This window comes from Triplophysa rosa, linkage group LG24 (genome assembly GCF_024868665.1).
Source record: "Triplophysa rosa linkage group LG24, Trosa_1v2, whole genome shotgun sequence".
Lineage (NCBI taxonomy): Eukaryota > Metazoa > Chordata > Actinopteri > Cypriniformes > Nemacheilidae > Triplophysa > Triplophysa rosa.
In genome coordinates, this window is record NC_079913.1 from 15638068 (window position 1) to 15658814 (window position 20747).

Genomic DNA, 20747 nt, shown 5'->3' on the forward strand with positions numbered 1-20747 from the left:
TGTTTAGTTAATGTTTATAGGATCATTTTCACCTAACGTGTGTTACCGTGATGGTGTGTTGTGTTTGTGTATAAGACACAGAGCACATCTCTATATAAGAGAGCTAAAGCTCTATGGTCTGTCCACTTTTGAGTCTTCATGTGGTTGTGCAGTCTATCACCTCATAGTCTTTACTTGCTTTGTACACAATTAAACAAAATAGAATAATAATAGAAGTTGTGTAAACATCTCAATTAACAAAGTACTTGTTTAAAAGTAGTAAAACACACATAAAGTTTTGTCAGTGTACTTTTAAAGTTTGAATCCTGTTGCTTTTTCATTTTACCAATTTATAAATTCAACCATTTTAATTGAAGTCATTGTTTTATTTACCAGACGAATCATTTGGTACTACAGTGAAAACATGTTATTTTATTGTATGGTAGACACATGTTTTCTTATGTTCACAGTTTAAACACGTGACCTCAGTTCAGGGTGGAGCGTTATTTCTGTTAATGGTCAACCTTTGGCACCCTGTGCTGCCATGCATTTCACCATTATTTTACCTCTCATTTTTTTACAGTGCAGCTACTTAATTTAAAAGAGGAATCTTACATTGGTGGATTAAACTCCCAAGTCGCTAAATTCAAAGACGGATTTAAAGGCAGCTTTTTTCTCAAAGTAACTCACAAAAGTATAATAAAATAACTCGCTGTGAGCGATGGGAGGCGGACTTACTGCGCATGCCCCGGCAAAGAGATAATTTTGGAAAAGGGCCACGGTGATTGGCTGTCATAAAATGGAAAAGATGGAAATGGTGAAAACTGATTGGCTGTCATAAAATGGAAAAGATGGAAATGCAGAGATTTGTTGATATTAGACAGGCTCTCCGTCCTCAGGCAGTGCCACAGAGACAGACAGAGGCGGCAGGCCGGCAGCAGAACAAGACGTGGAATTTGTTTCTCGGAATTGGTTTGACTTGGAAAGAAACAGCAGAGCTTTGCAGAGTCAAAACCACATACGTCGCAGCACGCCAATATAGCGGCTGTTTTCGGAGAGCACCAAGGACAGAAGGCTACAACATGCCCAACGTGGGGCTCGAACCCACGTAGTCACCACTGGCATTGCCTGACTGTGGTTTCCGAATACCCATGCACAGGAAAACAGCACAAGAAGAATGCAAACTGACAGTAGGCAAAGGAGTACGGGGCAGACAGAATGCACGCTCACGCCTGATGGAACACACCTGATCCTGCTTATCAAGCCCTTCAGAGGACTACTAGCAACTTCAAGGCAGCTGAGGTTGGAGCAAGACTCTGCTGGACACTGGCTCTCCAGGAACTGGATTTGACACCTGTGCCTTACACTGTCTGCCAGAAATCAGCGAATGACCGTTTCCATGTAAAGGCAAGCACGTGAGCACCTGGAGACTCCAGGTTGTGAAAAGCAATGTCAGAATTGGAATTCGAACCCACGCCTCCAGAGGAGACTGCGAACTCACAGCCAATCGCGTGGGAGCGCTTCAACATTCGCAGCCAATCGCGTGGGAGCGCTTCAACATTCGCAGCCAATCGCGTTGGAGCGCTCAACATTCGTAGCCAATCGGGCTGAGCGCTTCAACATTTGCAGCCAATCGCAGAGTGGAAGTTCAACATTTTCAACATTTGACCAATCGGAGTGCAAGAGAATGTCGAGGGCGCCCTGCCCCCGCTTCCGAACTGATCCGAAGGTGAACGATCTTTGACGAGAGGTATGAATGAAGGGGTAGCCAATCGGTCTACATGATCGTGACCGGTCCTCCGCAGGAGCCTGGTTCGATGTGTAGCCTTAATCGAGGCAGTCTCTCCGAAGGTATATGAACAGTTACAGCAAGTAAATGGGGCTAACCAGCAAGTAAACGCAGAGTGCTAACCATTACACCATGTCGAGTGGTTTCCGACCCGCCAGATCAATGGGAAAAGGCGGCTCGGTGTAACGAGAGCAAAGTCATGGACATACAGTAGGCACGCTTGCCGAAACCCGGGATCTTTAGATCTTCAGACTTACCGCTCTCCCAACTCAGCTATTTTGGCCACGTCGATTCGCAGGCCTGTCTGCGAAGGACCCCAAGCGCAGTAGCCATGAGTGATGGACAGGATACAAGAGAAAAATCATCAGCCCGTACGGGGATCAAACCCGCGACCTTGGCGTTATCAAGGGTCTCCAGCTTTCACGTTCTGGATTGCCATAGCGGTCCTTTGAGCGTTGTACCGTTGAGTGGAAGGCCTAAAGCAGGGCTCGTCCAAGATTTGAACCCGAGACATCTAGCACCCAAAGCGAGAATCCTACCCCTAGACCAATGAGCCAAGCGGTGTGGCGCTATTGTGATGTCCAGCCCCGTGGGAAAGGTATTTCCACCGCCTGTGTGCCCCGTTTCATTGAGCCGAGGCAACGAGCGTCTTTCGCAGACAACGCCGGGGAATTAGCCAAATGGTAGAGCGCTCGCTTAGCATGCGAGCGGTAGCGGGACCGACGCCCGCATTCTCCACGTCAGTGGCTTTTGGAGCCTCCTTCACGCCTTCGTGCGTCTTAGCCCTCCCTATGCTACCTGTCGAGGCTCACCGCTGCCGAAAAAGGTCTTCCTGATTCCTGCTCATATGTTCATTCACAAAACGCCATCAGGGTCAGGTGTCGCTCCTCGCTGTGGCACCTCGACACACATGACAAGAGTCTCCCATATGGTACGTGCATTGCTTTTACTCAGAGCAACGTGATGCAGGAGCTTCACGTCCAAAGACAATCGAGTTGTCACTTAAGATTCCACACGTTTTCTTGCAGTGTTACTTCCTTTTTCAATAAGCCAGTGTGCACGTGTGCTGTGGGGCGTCTCTTTGCGCTTTCCAGTAGTTTCTTGAAAAGCGTTATCCACCCTTAGTGTTGAGCAATTGTCAAAATAAGTCCTTAGCCCTGGGCATGAAAAATGTCTCTGCCAAATGTTTTTTTTTTTAGTGTGTTTGTTTGCAATCACATTAACGTTTCAGACATGGGCAATTTGTTCTGCTGTACCCTCCATCTTCTATGTGGTTCATCGTTCCACAAGTACAACCCTACTCCTGCATGTAAACATGGATGAACTTCACTCGTGCTTCGTTGACAGCGCAAACGTTCTACGAGAAATGCTCAAACGCTGACGGGGTTCCGCATGGACGCCCCAAAAAAGGGAGAAGTTCCGGTGAGAGGTCCCACCGAGATTTGAACTCGGATCGCAGTCCGAGTCCAGAGTGCTAACCATTACACCATGGAACCCGTTGACAAGCGGTTGCCGACCCGCCAGATCGCAGAGTAAAGGCCGCTCGGTCTGGTGACAGCAAAGAGCTCTGCTCTAACGAGAGCAAAGCGACGGAAAGAGTAGCGCTTGCCGAAACACGGCATCGAACCAAGGACCTTTAGATCTTCAGTCTAACGCTCTCCCAACTGTCCGCGAACGACCCCAGGCGCAGTAGCCATGAGCGATGGACAGGATGCAAGAGAAAAGTCAATGGCCCGTACGGGGATCGAACCTGCGACGTTGGCGTTGTTAGCACCACGCTCTAACTAACTGAGCTAACCGGCCACGAGGCTCATGCTTTCACGTTCTGGATTGCCATAGCTCTCTTTGAGCGTCGTACCGTTAAGTGGAAGGCTTGGTTCAAATGACGTCACCATCATGGAGATCACTGTTTGCTTTAGTTGGGCTCTTGACCCTTGACCCCTGTGTTAGATTTCTCTCTGTATCAAAGCATGTGCTGTTGTAAAGCAGAGAGATCAGAGCTGTGCAGTGAGCAACTCTTCACTGGTTTCATATGATGAGATAATCTTAATTTTAAATGAATGTAACGCATATATCAACAATGGTGTGTGATTTTAAATCACTTATAGCAGCTTTTAGTACTTTTACTTTTAATCGCCAAGCAGTGTTGACATCTGGGAATTCATCATTTGTGAAAAACAAGAAAATACCAACTGATGAGAGTTTACAAAGAAACAGGGAATGTGATTGGACTCGTGTGAAAACAAGGATTAATATTGGCAAGGCATTTCAAAGGTGGCGTGAACTCCGTGATCTGAAAGGATTGTAAGCGGATGCAGACATCGCTTTATTTCTTCTGAACAGGTAAGACATTTCAATATTTTAATAGATAACACAAAAACCGTAGCGCACTTGTTGTGATACAGACGGGTAGTTTCATCGGTTGTTCTTTCTCTGTTTGTTATGTTCATTATGATAAATGTAATTTAAGCCCTATTCGCCCGGGATTAGTATTATCTGCACTGTAAAAAGTAATACCTTAGATCTACTCAATAAAATTATGGCAACAGATTACAAGCATTTTTTTTTTAAATTAAATACATCTTATTAGAAATTTCAATCAATTGTATTGCTTAAAAGTTACACAATAAAATTGAGTAAATGCAAATTGACAACAAAATTGACTTAAGGTTCCAAGGTCTACTTAATTAAATATTAATAACAAATAATCAAAAAGAATAATTAAACTTTAAATATTATTCAGAGAAGGTAGAATTTACCTAAAAATGATCAGACACAAAAGGTTCTGAGGTGAATTTATCTTGGTCAAAACTTTTGGAAGAAAAAGTCAGAAACACAGACATTAAATGAAAGAAAACACACATATATCTCTGTAAATAAGAATAATAACAAATGAATTCCTTCCCTTCTAACACTGTGACCTAACCAGATGATACAAGAAGTCACGACATTTATAAAAGTGATTTGGCCGAAGCGGCTAGTAATTGGGCTTTAAACAGCACGGAAAACATATACCCAGCTAACAAAAGTTTGTTATAAGAACTTTCCTTAGAGGTTTTTCATGCTTTTGAAAACTTTTTTAAAAAATTCAGTGTCCAGTTTTTTTATGTTTTAAGAACGTCCCCAGCTAAGAAAAGTCACGGTCATGGTGATCAGTGTTTTCCTGAGTTGGGCTCTTGACTTTCATTGTTTTATTAGCATGCTGTATGTGAGTGCTGTTAAAGTACATCCCTTATGGCAATGCAGTGAGAAACTGATCCAGTGTTGATCGAGGATCATTAAAATCACCATCATGTTGTGGTTTGATTCACTGATTTGTGTATCTCTCTTATCTTTGAGTGCTGTGCTGTTGATCAAGAAAGAACACTATAAGATCAGGGAGTTTGAGAACATTTTGATATCTAGAAACATTTGTGAAAACAGGACGCTAATAAAAACTTAATCTACAGCATAACTGCAACACACATACATGAAGAATCAGTGTATGAACCTCAATAATGGTGACAATCAACAGACTAATCAGATAAACAGATCAACTGCAATGCATGCTGGGAATCATGAATATGTTTTGTGCTATGATGTTACCCAGCATGCATTGCAGTATAACATTTTCGTTTGGTGATTGTCACCATTATTGAGGCTCATACACTGATTCTTCATGTCTGTGTTTGTCTAAAGTCTGCTGTAGTTTTTTTAATGTCCAGATTTCACCATTTTTTTAGACATCAAAATGCAAGTAAAACTACAGAATCCATCAATTTTACTTTCAGGCTCAACAGTACAACACTCAAACCAGATGAGATCAATGATTCTAACCACAAAATGATGGTGATTTTAATGGCCACCAACAAACTCCATTGCATTAGTTTCTCAGTGCAATGCCATAACAACAGTACATCACATGCACAGAGTTACAACACATCAAAAGATCTAGCTCTCATAGTCAAGGTACAAGAGCCCAACTCAAGGAAACACCGATCACCATGATGGCATTTTGTATGTTTTTACAACGTTTTCAGAAACATGAAAAACCTCTAAGGAACGTTCTTATAACAAACTTCTGTTAGCTGGGTATGTATTTGTAGTGTGCCCTTAGATGCTCCCTATTGTTAAGCAACAAAACGAAAACCAGAAAATTAACAAAGGAACAAAAAATTCTGTGATTTATATTTCTTTCTCCTTTCTTCTGCAGATGAAGTTGAGTTTGTGAGATCCAGGAAGGCTGATCCAGAGATGATCTCCTCCAGACTGAACCGCTCCAGATCTCACTTCACGCTCACAGTCGTCCACTGCTGCTTCATTCCCCGGAGCCCAATTCTGATAACACACGACCTCTCCATTCACCCAGAACCAGATGCCCACAGAGCAGGAGTGACGTAACCCCAGCCACACCTCAGCAGACGAGGCCTGATGAAGAACTTCAGTCACCATGAGCTGAATCTCCTGTGAATCCACTGACACCAGATCCACATGATTCTCTCTGCAGTATGTCACAGCTTCAGTCCAGCTCAGATTCTCCTGGATCAATATCAGCTCATCTGAACACACAATCAACACAAACACTGTGACTGAACTGAGATCAGTTTCATCATGAAGAAACGTCTGTCGTCACACATTGACTTTTATTAACTCACCTTCATGACACACAAAAGTATAAGTGCGACTGCAAGACATGTCAATCCATTTCCCCTCAACAGCCATACCGACCACTGTACAATCTTCAGAACCACCAGCATCATTCGGTTCACCAGAGTTCCAGTATCTGAAGGCGGAGTCAATGTTATCTGACCACTCCCACGAGTCTCTGAACAGACCAATCCAGACAGATGTGTGAGGATCATGAATGATGTTGTGGATCAGTTGATTGTCAGTCTGGTTCCTCACATTGATCAGATCAGTATGATGCTGTCTGCAGAAACTCTGAGCGTCTCTCCATGTTGTACTAGAAGTATTAATGATGTATGCTTTACTGCTGTCTGTTGAAGAAAATAAAGATTCAAGTCTCATGATTTTCATTCATTAACAGTTTAGACGTGAATCTTCAGAAACTCTTTTCTTTTGAAAGTTTTGAGAATCAGAAGGTGCTGAAACAAACTATAATGAATACAAGAGTGGAGGCGCAGGTCTTGAATGTGTATAAAACAGTGCAGAAAACAGTATGCTCCACTCTTAACCCAATTAGTTGACTTAACCCAATTAGCGGACTCCGGTCCGAATGCGGACCGCGAGATGCGTCCGTCCGGACCTCAAAGCCTTTTGACGTAATAAATAAATGAACGCCTAACATTATTTTCTAATGCAATCAAATTTATACCAGGCACATCAAGGTCCGCTCAGTAGCAGTTTGGGTCCTAAGGCGCCACGGACAGTTAGCATCTGCGCCCTGTCCCAAATGGCGCACTCCGGTCTTGAGGACCTCCTCCGAGTCCACACTTGGTGACGTCAGGAAGTGCAGACCTATAGGGCACTAGGCACGAGTCCACAAGGGTACATGGGAGTGCATTTTGGGATAGACTTGAGGTCATCACACCGGAAAAAGCAAGCGGTGCTTTTTAATCACTCTCGCAGTACTTTGTTGTGATTCGCTGATCAGTCTGCGGAGCGCCGCATGAAGTCAACCACTTGTTGTCCCACTGTTGTTATTTGGGACTGGAGCTGCCGGTTTTTATTGTTCTGTATTTCATATGTTTGTATTTCATATGTTGATATGCCACCCGAGCATTATGCAATAGATACTTATGTTTGTAATGCAACAACGCTGCCAACTGCCAACAACGCAGTAGAAAGAGTCTTCGGCGTGCTGACGCTCTGACGTAGATCGAAGTCTTATCTTGTATTTAAAGGGCCCGCAAGCAAACAAGCTTGTTGATCTCGTTCTGACTGACCACAAGAGATTGATCGGTGGAAAGAACTTTATTGTAGTTACACGTTTGCTAACGAAATAAACAAATTAAAAGCCATTTGTGTGGTGTGGCTTTTGTGTTCATGGTTAAGTGCTAGTCTAATTTCAACATTATAGGAGACATTTACTAGCCTTGGTCTTTGGTTAACATTAATTTGTGTGCAACCTACATTACAAACTCTCCTGGTCGAAGTGTAACGTTAACTTTAATGCAGTTGGTCAAAGCGGTGTTATTTTGAGCAAATTAATTTCATTCCCGCTGGAAAACAAGCGTTCTGTTGTTGCATATAAATGTTGCATATAAATAGGTTATTTAATATTCTGCAGCAGTAACACTGTTTGCATGCTCTGACGCTAAAGTTAGCATGAAATTCCCGCTTATTTACAGACAATTTATAACGTTAATGCACATCATCACCAACTCACCAGGAAAACAAACAATCTCAGACACCTTGGTCCACGCATATTTTTTTTATTTATGTCCCTGTACGCAAACAGGGACGCGTCGTATAGGATTGGGAAACCCGCCACAGCAATTACCAACTTCTCCATTTTGCTTGGGAACTAATGTGGTCGGAGCCAAAGTTTACAGGGCTGCTTTTTCTGGAATCATCTCAAGCTATGGACTTCTACGTTCTGATTGGTTGCCGCCGAACCGTGTCATAGCTCATTACCATAAAGTTGACCTGATTTCAACTCTCCTTGACGCCCTCAACGGCCAAGACGCGCCGCGCCGCTCCTCGCCGCTGGCTCACATTGAAAATGAATGACTTCTGTCTGTACGGTTTTAAATAAAAAAATTAAATAAATAAACCGCTAAACTAATGCGTTAGTCAGTGAGGTAAAACGAAATGACCTTTAATTTTTAAATGACGGGAGTGCGCGGCAGAGCGGAGAATGCACGTGCTCGAGCGCACACACATACAGTAACAGACAACCACACTAAAGAAATACACATGGATATAGATGATTGTATTTTCATTTAGCTTAACTAGTTTATTATTTTCAGCCATTAAAGGGCACATTTATTAATTTCATTTGGTTTTCAATGTGATCTTATAATTTATGTATTGCACATGTCACTGACGTTTACCAGTTTTGACTATTTTTACCATAAAAAATAGCCAAAAAAAGAACCATCAGAGAACGTTATTTTCAGGTTATTTTCTGGTTGCAAAAAAACCCCAGAAAATAACCATCAGGGAACGTTATTTTCTGGTTGCAAAAAATAACCAATAAATAACCATCAGAGAACGTTATTTTCTGGTTATTTTCTGGTTATTTAAAAAAAACAGCCTGCAACGTTCTGGGAACATTATTTTCTGGTTGCAAAAAAATAACCAATAAATAACCATCAGAGAACATTATTTTCTGGTTATTTTCTGGTTATTTAAAAAAAACAGCCTGCAACGTTCTGGGAACGTTATTTTTTGGGTCCCAAAAAAATAACCAAAAGGGAACCAAAAACTAACGTTAGGTGAACGTTCTGTGTTTGCTGGGTAATCATTTCTCTTTCCAGTATAAGGACTTGGACCCAATGACTCGAGAGACGAACTAATCATTTCTCTTTCCGGTATAAGGACTCGGACCCGATGACTCGATGACTCGAGAGACGAACTAATCATTTCTCTTTCGGGTATAAAAGAACGAAAGGACTCGGACCCGATGATTCAAGAGACGAACTTCATTACTGTTTCTGGTACAATGTTGCACATGCGCGGTCAACACAAAATGAACGATTCACTCGCTGAGACACTCGTTACTCCCGAGTCATTTTAAAGATTCGAATCGTTCATGAATGACCCATCACTAGTTAGTGGTGCTTTCTCAGTATGTTTGTAAAAGTTTGATTAAGCCAATGGTATGCAGTAATATTGTTGTTCACAGTGTTATGGATGTATTAGAAAGTGTTTTACAAATGGATGGATTGTATTTCATGGTTTTATTACCGAGTGCATCGGTTTGAGTATGTGTTGTGATTTTAACGGATTTAATGACTGCTTTTGATCTGTGCAGGTGGAAAATCACAGATGAATGTTTTACTTACACTGTACTCTCTTTAATCCATCCAGGTATGGTTATATCTGTTCTGTTTCTCGTTGTATTAATATTGTATCGATTTGTTCATCTTTCAATTCATGTTTGATTTAAAACTAGCTGCAGGAGATTATTTTGTATGGCTAGATAAGTGTTTGTAACTATTCATTTTGCACTTAATGTCCTTGTAATGTGTTTTAGTCATTTTTGTTTTGATGTGTTATTGTGCTGCGTACTCAGATTGCTTTGGAGAGAGGTGAAAAATCACAGATGAATGTTTTACTTACGCTGTACTCTCTTTAATCCATCCAGCGCCATCTAAGGCTTCATAATAAAATCTCCTTCAGCAACAGTTCCAGTTGTTCATTGTAATCTGTTACACAATGCAGATTTTGAACGGTCAGCTAAAGAAGGCCGGTCACACACAGTAGGAGCGATCTACACGGGTCCTCCCTCACTCACTTACCGCCCAACAACCAGCATATGAATGTTCAATAAGAATACAGTGGATCTTAGGAAAACAAAACAAGCCCTTTACTGATGGGAAAATAGTAAAAGAGTGCATGGAGGCTGCATGTGAAACACTTTTAGAAGTAAAAAAAAATAAAGACGTGAACTAAAAGAAAATATGAAACAAACCCCCCTTTCAGCTGAAACAGCCACAAGAAGAGCTGAAATGTTATCAGAGGATGATCAGTCACAACTTGATGTTGAATATAGTTGTTAAAATTGAAATAAATGTATGTTCAGTTCAGGTTTAGAGATTAGGGCATTTTGCACATTTTCCTTCATTATATTGTTGTCAGACATTGTTATGCCGTAGTATAGATATAAAAAGACATGTTTATTTCTTTGGTCTGCCAAAAACCATCAATTTATGTTTTTAGGTATTTAATTGTCCGGACCTCGGCCGGTAAGGAGGGTTTGTTTACTGGACCTCAAGCGATTTTAGTTGAAGACTCCTGGTCTAAATTAAGACTGGATTGAGATAAAGGAAAGATGGGAACATCCCAACAAAAGTTTGTTCTTAAAAAACATTTCTTGGTTAAGTGAATGTTTGAGCAACATTACATCCTGTCATTTAGAACATTTGTAATTATTAGTTGCTCTACAAAACACTATTCCCTTGTTAAAGACACCACTTTTACTTTATTTCAGTCACGAAAGCTCTTATTCTGAATTAACAGAGATTTGGACGTAGATATTTTTTATTTTAAGTCATCATTTAATCATCCTCAAGTTGTTCCAAATTTCTTTGTTCGGTTGAACACAAAGAAAGATATTTAGAAGAATGTTAGCAACCGGCAGTTCTGAGGCACCATTGACTACCATTAAAATAGATGTCAAAAGTGCCCCAGAACTGTATGTTTTCATGTTTAAATATTTTCTTTAAAAATAAAAATGATGCAATATTTCTTTCTACTATGGTGCCCCAGAAACCATTTTTTCCAAATATATTTCTTTGTGTTCAACCAAACAAAGAAATTTATACAGATTTGGAACAATTTGAGGATGAGTAATTCATCACAGCATTTTTTGTGAGCTATCACTTTAAACGCTATTGGGCTACATCCAAAGCCACCTTTTCATTGTTGCCGTTTGATATTGAAGATTTTAAGTATAAACCAATCATTTACAGTTGTTTTATAAAGATTGTGCCTATTTGAAAATGTGCCTCGACGTATTCTGAGGTGAGTTGCACGTGATCACCAGGCTGTCAGCGACGATAACGCCTGTTTCATACAAACTCTGTTTGCAGTGCGTATGCGGTGTGTATTTGTTTACCTTCCCATGTTAACGGATTAAATGCTTAAAATCACACCAATTGAGAATAAGAATAAGTAATTTCATCATATTTTAATGTAATTAAAGTAAGCCACTAATTTTCAGTCATCTTATTGCAAACTTACTTTTTTAAAAAGTGGAAAGTACTAGTGATGGGTCATTCTTGAACGATTCGTTCATTTTGAATGAATCTTTAATGTGACTCGGGAAGAACGAGTCGTCTCGGGGGGTGATTCGTCCAGTCGCGCATGCGCATTGCGCAACATTCTATGGGTCCTGTGACAAAAGAACGAACGACTCGAACCCGAAGACTCGGGAGGTGAACTAATCAATTCTCTTTCCGGCTCTGACTGCATTGGTAAAGCGTAGGGGGCTGTCACGTGATGAACGAACGACTCAAACCCGAAGACTCGAGAGGTGAACTAATCAATTCTCTTTCCGGCTCTGACTGCATTGGTAAAGCGTAGGGGGCTGTCACGTGATGAACGAACGACTCAAACCCAACGACTCGAGAGATGAACTAATCAATTCTCTTTCCGGCTCTGACTGCATTGGTTTAGCTTACGACACTGTCAGGTGATGAACGAACGACTCAAACCCGAAGACTCGAGAGGTGAACTAATCAATTCTCTTTCCGGCTCAGACGGCATTGGTTTAGCTTACGAAGCTGTCACGTCGTGAACGAGCGACTCGAACCCGAAGACTCGAGAGGTGAACTAATCAATTCTCTTTCCGGCTCCGACTGCATTGGTAAAGCGTAGGGGGCTGTCACGTGATGAACGAACGACTCGAACCCGAAGACTCGAGAGGTGAACTAATCAATTCTCTTTCCGGCTCAGACTGCATTGGTAAAGCGTAGGGGGCTGTCACGTGATGAACAAACGACTCAAACCCGAAGACTCGAGAGGTCAACTAATCAATTCTCTTTCCGGCTCTGACGGCATTGGTTTAGCTTACGACGCTGTCACGTGATGAACGAACGACTCAAACCCGAGGACTTGTCAGATATGAGGTGTGGTGAGCTAATCATAGACTAAAGACCCAGGTAAACAATGAATTAATATTTTCTGTTTCTTATAGAATTATAGTTTTGTATTGTTCGTAATGTGATCAACATTTGCATAAGTAGTAGATGTGTTAGGAAAGTAACACGTAACATTTGAATTATATTTTGCTAAAATGAACGATATGACTCGAAAAAAGATTTGTTCATTTTGCTGAACGAGACTCAAAGGTCCGAGTCAGTAAAATGATCCGAACTTCCCATCACTAGAAAGTACTGCGAACAACATAACCATAAATTTTACTGACACACTTAGGCATCAACAGTCGTCACAAAACTCGACAATGGTGACAATGAACAAAAATAAGCTTCATGCTGCAATGCATGCTGGGTAACATCATAGCACAAAACTCATTCATGACTCCCAGCATGCATTGCAGTTGAACTCAGTTTATCAGAAAAAGAATAAAATTACATGCCTGGGACATGACAGTTATAAAATGACCAAAAGGACAAATAATTAGCATAACTTGTTGTCATTTGTTGGCAGGCAACATTGTAGTCTGAAGGTCCTGCAAATGTTATGAGAATGTCCTGTAGTAAAGGTCCCTATACGTTCAGAGAACGTCCTGAATGTTCTGTGAAGGTCTACCAAATAAAGTCCCCACACCCTTTAAAAAACTGCACATCGTGACCATCTCGTGGAACGTTCTGGGAATGTATTCGACACCAGCAGGGACGTTCTGAGAACAAAAAAGTTTTTAGGGGGCAGTTTATAATAATGCGTGTGGGGGAGGGGCTTCTCTGATTGGCAACTCACGGCAAACGCAGTATGGGAAAGCACATCCAGCACGTGCCGCTTTCACACCGCATATGTACTGCAATATGTAATGTAGTTAGATGTATTTATTACTTAAACATAGTCTTTACTTATTACACATTAACAACACACTCCTGAGCAATTATTTCCCCATGCAATGATTACAGTCATCACTCACTTGATCCCAATGGATCTTAGTTTTCATTGACTCAACAAGTGTGACACTGTCACAACAGACAATGAAAATTTATCATTATAATATACGTGTCAAGAGCCAACCAAAGCAAACACTGATCACCATGATGGTGCTTTTGTTATATGAAAAATTTAAGTTGGATCAACTCAATTATATTTAATTACATGAGTCTATTTGTTATGAGTTTGATCTAAAGTGTATTTAATAAAATTACAATGGACCAACTTAATTAAATGTCATTGAATGAGCCTGTTTTTTATGAGTAGAAGCCACACATATTTATTGGATGGAAATCCTGCACTCAAATAAATTGAGTTCATCCAATGAGTTACTTTTTTGAGCATAATCCCGAACAGTACAATCTACTCATTAAAAATGAGTTAACTGTACTCAAAACTGAAATAGTTCCGTTAACTTAAAACTTTAAAGTGTCCCAGATAGCAAGCAACCATTGAATTAATTTTAAAAACAGGATAAATTTTTCCCAGACTAGCATTATTGTGATCAGTGTTTGCTTTAGTTGGGCTCTTGACTCTTGTGTTTCACTACTAGAACATTTGCTTTGGTTCTCTTTAACTGCTGGAACAGTGTTGAAACCTGTTTGTTACTTTACAATAAAATATTGTGTTTTGTGTCATATTTCATTTGTTAAAGAATGTAAATGAAGATATTCAGATCAGATTACCTTAACCAATATAACATTATATTATTTTAATATAAAAATGAAAATTTAAAAAGCGGGGTTGTTTTTTATTGTAAATGTAAAATTAAGATAAACGGGATAGCACGTATTGGAGTTGAACTAACAATCAAAGCGAATTACAATTATTATTTAAAGGGTACAGATGTCTCTAAAATAATACTTACTGTACAATTGCAGCGTTTTATTCATTGAAAGTAATTTGCTTTCTTTGGTGTAATACCAATATCAACAGCAACAACAAGGATGTATTTTTAAGCAATTTAGCAAAACACAGACTTATCTGATTACATTTTATTTTTTTATTTTATTTTTATTTCAGTTTTTTAAGGGCTTACGTTCACAAATTTGCGAACTTTGCATCACACATCTTACCACAACCTTCTTCCTTTTTAAACAAAATGACCTATATGTGTGGTTAACGCTGATTGGTCAACTCAGTTGCCAAGGAAGAGCACCTTTGACCAATGAGAAACCTTTTGGCAACATCAGATTATGTTGACTGTAACATCAGAGAATTGTTTCTTTATTTTGCCTTACATTGTAAAACAACTGTGTCATAAATGATAGAACTCGGTTAAAAAGATATGAAGCGATTACCTTGTCAAAGTGAATCAGACAAACACAGATATCAAGTATCAGTGTAGAGGGCCAGTTTAGTCCCCAACAGTATTAATATAGCAAACTTACAGGTTCACTACTAGCAGACTGTTAATTATACACTTACTAAATAAATCACACTTAAATACACTTCAGCTTTACTCTTGTATAGTGTTTGTAAGGGTTTGGTGTCAGTCGGGTGTAAAACTCACTTGGTGGTGCTTCAACACACTCATAAGACACATTCAGGTATTTGTAAATTCCAAAACAAGGATCAGTGAAAACTGTATCGCTCACAACCATAGAACAACTCGTTTCTCCATCACATCTGTGACAATAAATACACAGATCAGCGAACATATATAAAGATATATATATAAATAAAGCTGTTTAATAACATTTTCTGTCCTCACCGAGTGGCCACCACACTTAGAGATGTACTCAGAGTGCACTGAACATTTGATATCTGGCCATCTGGTCTTCCAGCAGAGCAGGTCTGTCGGTCTGTGCGCCCATAAATGGCTGAAAGGACTTTAATGGTTCCCTGGTCTGATGATAAAAGTCACATTACAGACAAATGTGTTTGACAAATCTTTATTTTCTCATGGTGTTCTGTGGCCTTTAAAGCAGCGGACATGTAAACGCATGAAACTCAGAGAACTCACCACAGCTGAGAAGGAAAGTCTGTGATTCAAAGATGATGAAATCCTTTGATGCATCTAGAGTTAGACATGAGAAGTGAATTACATGTAGAGATGATACTGTGTTACATTGACTGTTTGTGAAAATGTGCTTTAATCTGAGGTGTCCAACCCTGTTCATGTGATCACATGTGTTGTGTGTCTTAACTGGGATGTTTATTATTGTTGTCTCATAATCGTGTTTTGTGAAGTGAAGGTTTGCTGTCACTCACCATTGTAGCAGATGAACTGTGACGCCACATCACAGTCCTGCTGACGCCATGCTCCATTTCTCATAACAGCACAATTATCTGTGTGATCTGATGGTTCAGTTTCCCAGTTCAGATATTTCACAGGACCACCCAGAGACCACTTCCATTGATAAACACCTGTTCTCTTCAGTCCAATCCAGACATACTGCGGATTGTTATTCACAGTGTTCTTCATCAGTTGTTTCATGTCATTGATGTTGTGGACTGTGGCCAGATCTGTGTAGTTCTCTCTGCAGTATCTCTGAGCTTCAGTCCAGGTCTTATTCATGTTTATATAGTGATAGCGGCGCTGAATGCCTTCAGATAATGAGCAGAGAGCTGAAAGAGAGAGTTTTTATTCCAACACATTCACTCAGAGCTGGATCGAAGCAGGAGTGGGCTGACACCACACAATCATCATTTACTGACGCAACGTTTGCATTGAAGAAACAGATTCTGACAGATTTGAGCCTGTTAGTGTCTCACAGAGACGAGCGCTCCAGTCGGCAACTCAGAATCAAATCACATTTTAATAGACGTCAGACTTACACCATACAAATAATTGAGAAAGCAAAAGAAAATAAGGCAGACTGAGGCAGTAAAATCATTGTTTTAACATTTACCCACCTAAAATTTATTTGATTATGCAAATTATTCTGTGCTATTAGATTTTATTCCCTAATCTACTCTCTTCGATTCAATTCTATTCTTGCTAAACTATATTTCACTAATAGCAATAGTAATGTTGCATCATACACTTAGACCTGGACATTGAAATCACAAACGTCAATCACGGTGACCAACATTTTCAAAGCCTTGTTTGTAAAATGTAAAATAGTTTGTCAGTCAACACAAAACATTAGTAACATGTTTAGACTAACTTTATTCATTATACACAAATTAATGCACTAACCACTGTTATTTTATTTCCTTTGTTGAGAGAACATTTCAAAATCAGATTTTGTACACTCGTTGATATCGAGTGAAAACTAATTATTGCTGTTACCATTAAGAAAAAGAAACGTATAATTTCCTTATAGTGTCCCATCACTCAAAAAAATAATGGGTTGTTTTACTTGGGTCAAAAATGAATAAAACCTTGGGTTATACAGTGAATTAGCCTATGTTGGGTTGTTTCAACTGAATACTGAGTTGTTTTAACCCATTGTCTGGTCAAATATATACTTTTTCTGGGTTCATTTAACCCAACAGTTGGGTTTTTCCATTTTTGGCCCAACGATGGGTTGAAATAACACATTGTATTTTAGAGTGATATTTTTTGTCATAAAATGCAATGATGTACGTTGTAAATAAGTTGATTTGGGGCAGTTTTGTGGTAAGTTTCAAATCGATGTGATATTTGGGAAAATGTCAGTAACCAAACATTTATTTTCCCCACTATGGCAGTAAATGGGGGATGAGATCTGTTTGGTTACTCACATTCTTACAAATATATTCCTTTGTGTTCAGCAAAACTAAGTATTTTAAACAGGTTTGGAACAACCTTAGGGTGAGTATGTGATGACAGAATTTTCATTTTGGGGTGAACTATCCCTTATGCTGTGTTATTAATGTGTGAGTGTTTTGTGATATACAGTGCTATGGCATCATAGTCTCAACTAACCAATAGCCCTCAGGGCCCTCAGAGATGACCAAAAGGTAAAACTGGTAATATTGTAAAACTTTCAGATATAGTTTTTAATGAAGATTAGTTGCTTTTCACAATTAGAACAGGTCTGTTCTGCCTCCTGCAGCGCTGCTCAGCTCATGGCTGTAAAGTATCGTGAGAGTAGTTAGGGAGCAGGGAGCAGTTTGCTCTGGTGATGCTGTGATGTCATGCGCTGAACAGTCACTGCTCTGACATAGAGGTCTAGCTATGAAGGAAATGATGATGACAGACTTTGTTTACAAGTCATTTAACCATCAAAATGTAAGTTATTTGGATCGTTTTGGCCGGCGTGCTGTCCGTAACGTTATATGTTTAGCTTTGCACAAGTCATTTTTTCCTGTATAATAATGACATTTTTAAGTTTATCACGATGTATGTAGGGTACAACGAGGCTAAAGGCACACCCTAAGATTTTTGTTTGCTTTTTACTACACCCATAATGTATGATTGCAGGAAAAATATATATGTTTGTATTAAACATTTATAGAACAACAGATTTTGTGTGAAAATACATCCTAGGTGGTTAATTGTGTTTAAAAATCATATAAATGTATGAGGATTGGAGTAAAAGGCACACAGATGCAATACTTAAGATAAAATAATCTGGCTTTAATAATGTTTACGCAAATACTTGTTCAAAATAATCACTTTAGCAAAGTTTATTCTACTTTTTGTTTATTTGAATGAAAAAAATCATTCATTTTTGTTCAATAAATATACTGTCATTAATAAATGTTAACATCACAATATATTAAGAAACAGCACACATATTTTGAAAAAGTAAAGATTTTGAAAGCATGAACTATCTCATAATAATTGAATATACTGTAGATTAACAGTAGTAACAATACGTGATATTTGAATGTCATATTTTAGAAATATAATGGCTTCATAATAAATATGGTGATTATCTCTAAGGTGGACACCCAAATTAATATGATATTTACCATCTGAATCTAACCATGTCATGTCAATAAATGGAAACTTTGTTCAGCTGTTAACTATCATAATAATTTAGTGTGGGGGGATTATTGGAGTCAAAGGACCCTAGCTCAGAAAACAAGGTTTGTTACGGCAAATAACAACATGTGTTCAGAAATCACTGGCCAGACATCAAGAATGAGTTTATGAAACTCAACAATGTGACAGTCAACAAATGCATGCTGGGTAATATCATAGTACAAATGCATTACGGTTAATCTGTTTATCTGAGTTAGTTTGATGATTGTCACCATTGTTGAGGTTTGTGTGATGAGTGCTGACGTCTAATTAGTGTGTCAACGAAATAACTTTTTTATTTTGCTAAAGTCATTTTACATGAATAATCTAGAACCTTGACATTAGTTATGAAAGCATTAACAATAATATATGTTGTTGTAATTTAATATTGGTTATATCGTTATTTAAAAAGTATCACCATCATATGATCCCACTGGATCCTAGTTGTCTTTGCCAAAACAAATGTATGTCAGTATTCAAGATCACCAATGAAAACATGAAAACACTAATCACAATAATGGTGGTTTGTAGAAATTTCAACGTTTTTTCTACATTAATAGCGGGTGCAAAAGTGATATTGATTCCATGCCATTAACATTGACCAATCAACTATTTTTAACATTGATTCAATGGTTGCTTGCTGCATTCAGATCATTCAGCTCAGTTTATTTTAAACAATTTCACTCAATTCATTTACTTCCATTTGAAAACTAAAACTTGTCTGAAAAACCATTGAAACCAATTTGAACTTTTTACAGATGTCCCCAATATTAATTGAGTTCAGATGATGTCATAAATAGACGTAGAAAAACCCTTTCACTTTTGGCCACTCAAGGGACATCTTTTCAACATCAGCGAAGACGTCTTTTGGACATGCCTTTGCTTGAGGGGTGGGATACATTTAATAAAGTATTGTACCTTAATAGAACAGTTATTAATAGACAGACAGATAACTCTGGTGTCAATTCTCCTGACATTTAAATCAAACATAAGGCCAAAAACACAAACTCACCAATGACAAGAATGCTGAAATATAGAGTTTGAGCCATTTCTGAGAGAAAAAAACACATTGAAAACCTTAGATGTTAAACCTTTACTTAAATTCATTTGCAAAATTTAAAATCAAATAAATCTGTGAGTATGACATAAAAGTTTGTTTAGTTTCTGTCATTTATAAATCTATAAATGTCAATGAAGTTAAAAGTCAACGTTTCCATCACTACTGCATCTCTTCAGAAAGTCAGTTTCTTTATAAAGTTTCATTAGAAGTTATTTTCAGATCAATTCACAATGTTTATAAAACAGAGTCCTATCAGAAGGATAACATTAATAGGAACGAGAATGTAAAGAGTTCTTACTTTTCATGTCTTGTGTGTTTCTCTGGTGAATCTGCTGCTGTTTCTCTCTCTCTGTGTGTTTATATGTCATTATATCAGATCTGATCTTCAGCCCCTCCCATCATTTGGGTATTTCTCTAGAAAGACTCATTTTCATATTTTACATCCTTCTTATTTGTATAATTGCTCACCGACTGTCCTGTTGTCTATTGTGTAATGAAAGAACTCAAATGAGAAGAAGCAAGGTGTGCGTTATCTTATTTGCAGAGTGTGATGTGTGTCAGAAAGTGAATAAAAGATATTAGAAGACACAGCCGAGGTTGATGTGATGTTTTATCATTTTATTTAAGGAAGGAGGTCATGTTCCTTTACTCAAAAGAGAAACTGGGTTCTACAGTCAGTACTCCATAGTTTCAAAGAAGGAAGGATACCCAGACAGCAAGCAATCATTGAATCAATGTCAACAAATAGCTGATTAGTGAATGTTAATTGCATTGAATCAATATCACTTTTGCACCTGCAATTAATGTTGAAACAAAACACCATTATTGTGATCAGTGTTTGCTTTAGTTGAGTTGCCATCCATGCGTTTTAATACACGTCTGTTGTGGTGAAGAGAATTAAGATCCTGTGGGATCAGAAAATTATACTTTTTTCATCTTCAAGTTATTTGACTTACTTTTGATTGCGTTCTGTTGTTAAAATGTGAATGCTGTGTTGAGGATGACTAACAGATTAAACAAAACTGTTACGTTTCTGAATCAGTTAGACAAGAATAATCAGTGTCTATGAAAATCAACAAAAAAAGCTTAATGCTGCAATGCATGCTGGGTAACGTCATAGAACAAAAAACTCATTCATCAAATCCAGCATGCATTGCAGTTGATCTGAATTAGTTTGATGATTGTCACCATTGTTGATGTGTGAGTGTCATAGGAATTTATTCTTACATTTTATCTTCTCTGTTCTTTTATAATAGGGAACAAGAATTTGACCCCCG

The 20747-nt window shown here is 38.8% G+C and overlaps 1 protein-coding gene and 1 non-coding gene across 3 annotated transcripts; both read right to left on the reverse strand.

The window, feature by feature from the left end:
• Window positions 1-391: 391 nt before the first annotated feature.
• Window positions 392-20235, reverse strand: LOC130547722 (C-type mannose receptor 2-like). Of its 2 annotated transcripts, XM_057323964.1 has the most exons (8): window positions 19769-20235; window positions 19423-19461; window positions 15725-16081; window positions 15477-15530; window positions 15225-15360; window positions 15024-15139; window positions 6403-6744; window positions 392-6306 (listed from the first exon to the last, which is right to left on the reverse strand). In XM_057323964.1, the coding sequence occupies exons 1-8, from the start codon at window positions 19836-19838 to the stop codon at window positions 5933-5935; spliced, it is 1488 nt and encodes a 495-aa protein (XP_057179947.1). In that variant the 5' UTR covers window positions 19839-20235; the 3' UTR covers window positions 392-5932. The 2 variants fall into 2 exon arrangements, with proteins under 2 accessions (XP_057179947.1, XP_057179948.1); XM_057323965.1 differs by lacking the exons at window positions 15024-15139; window positions 15225-15360; window positions 15477-15530 and having other exon boundaries at window positions 19769-20234.
• On the reverse strand, window positions 3498-3571 carry trnav-aac (transfer RNA valine (anticodon AAC)). Its single transcript has one exon. It is a non-coding gene; the product is annotated as a tRNA-Val (tRNA).
• Window positions 20236-20747: the final 512 nt, after the last annotated feature.

Coding starts and splice junctions, on each gene's coding strand:
- LOC130547722 (XM_057323964.1), bottom strand. CDS start 19,838: ATGACATATAAACACACAGAGAGAGAGAAACAGCAGCAGATTCACCAG. Junction 15,531..15,724: donor ACAGTTCATCTGCTACAATG/GTGAGTGACAGC, acceptor GTCTAACTCTAG/ATGCATCAAAGGATTTCATC. Junction 15,361..15,476: donor GACTTTCCTTCTCAGCTGTG/GTGAGTTCTCTG, acceptor TTTTATCATCAG/ACCAGGGAACCATTAAAGTC.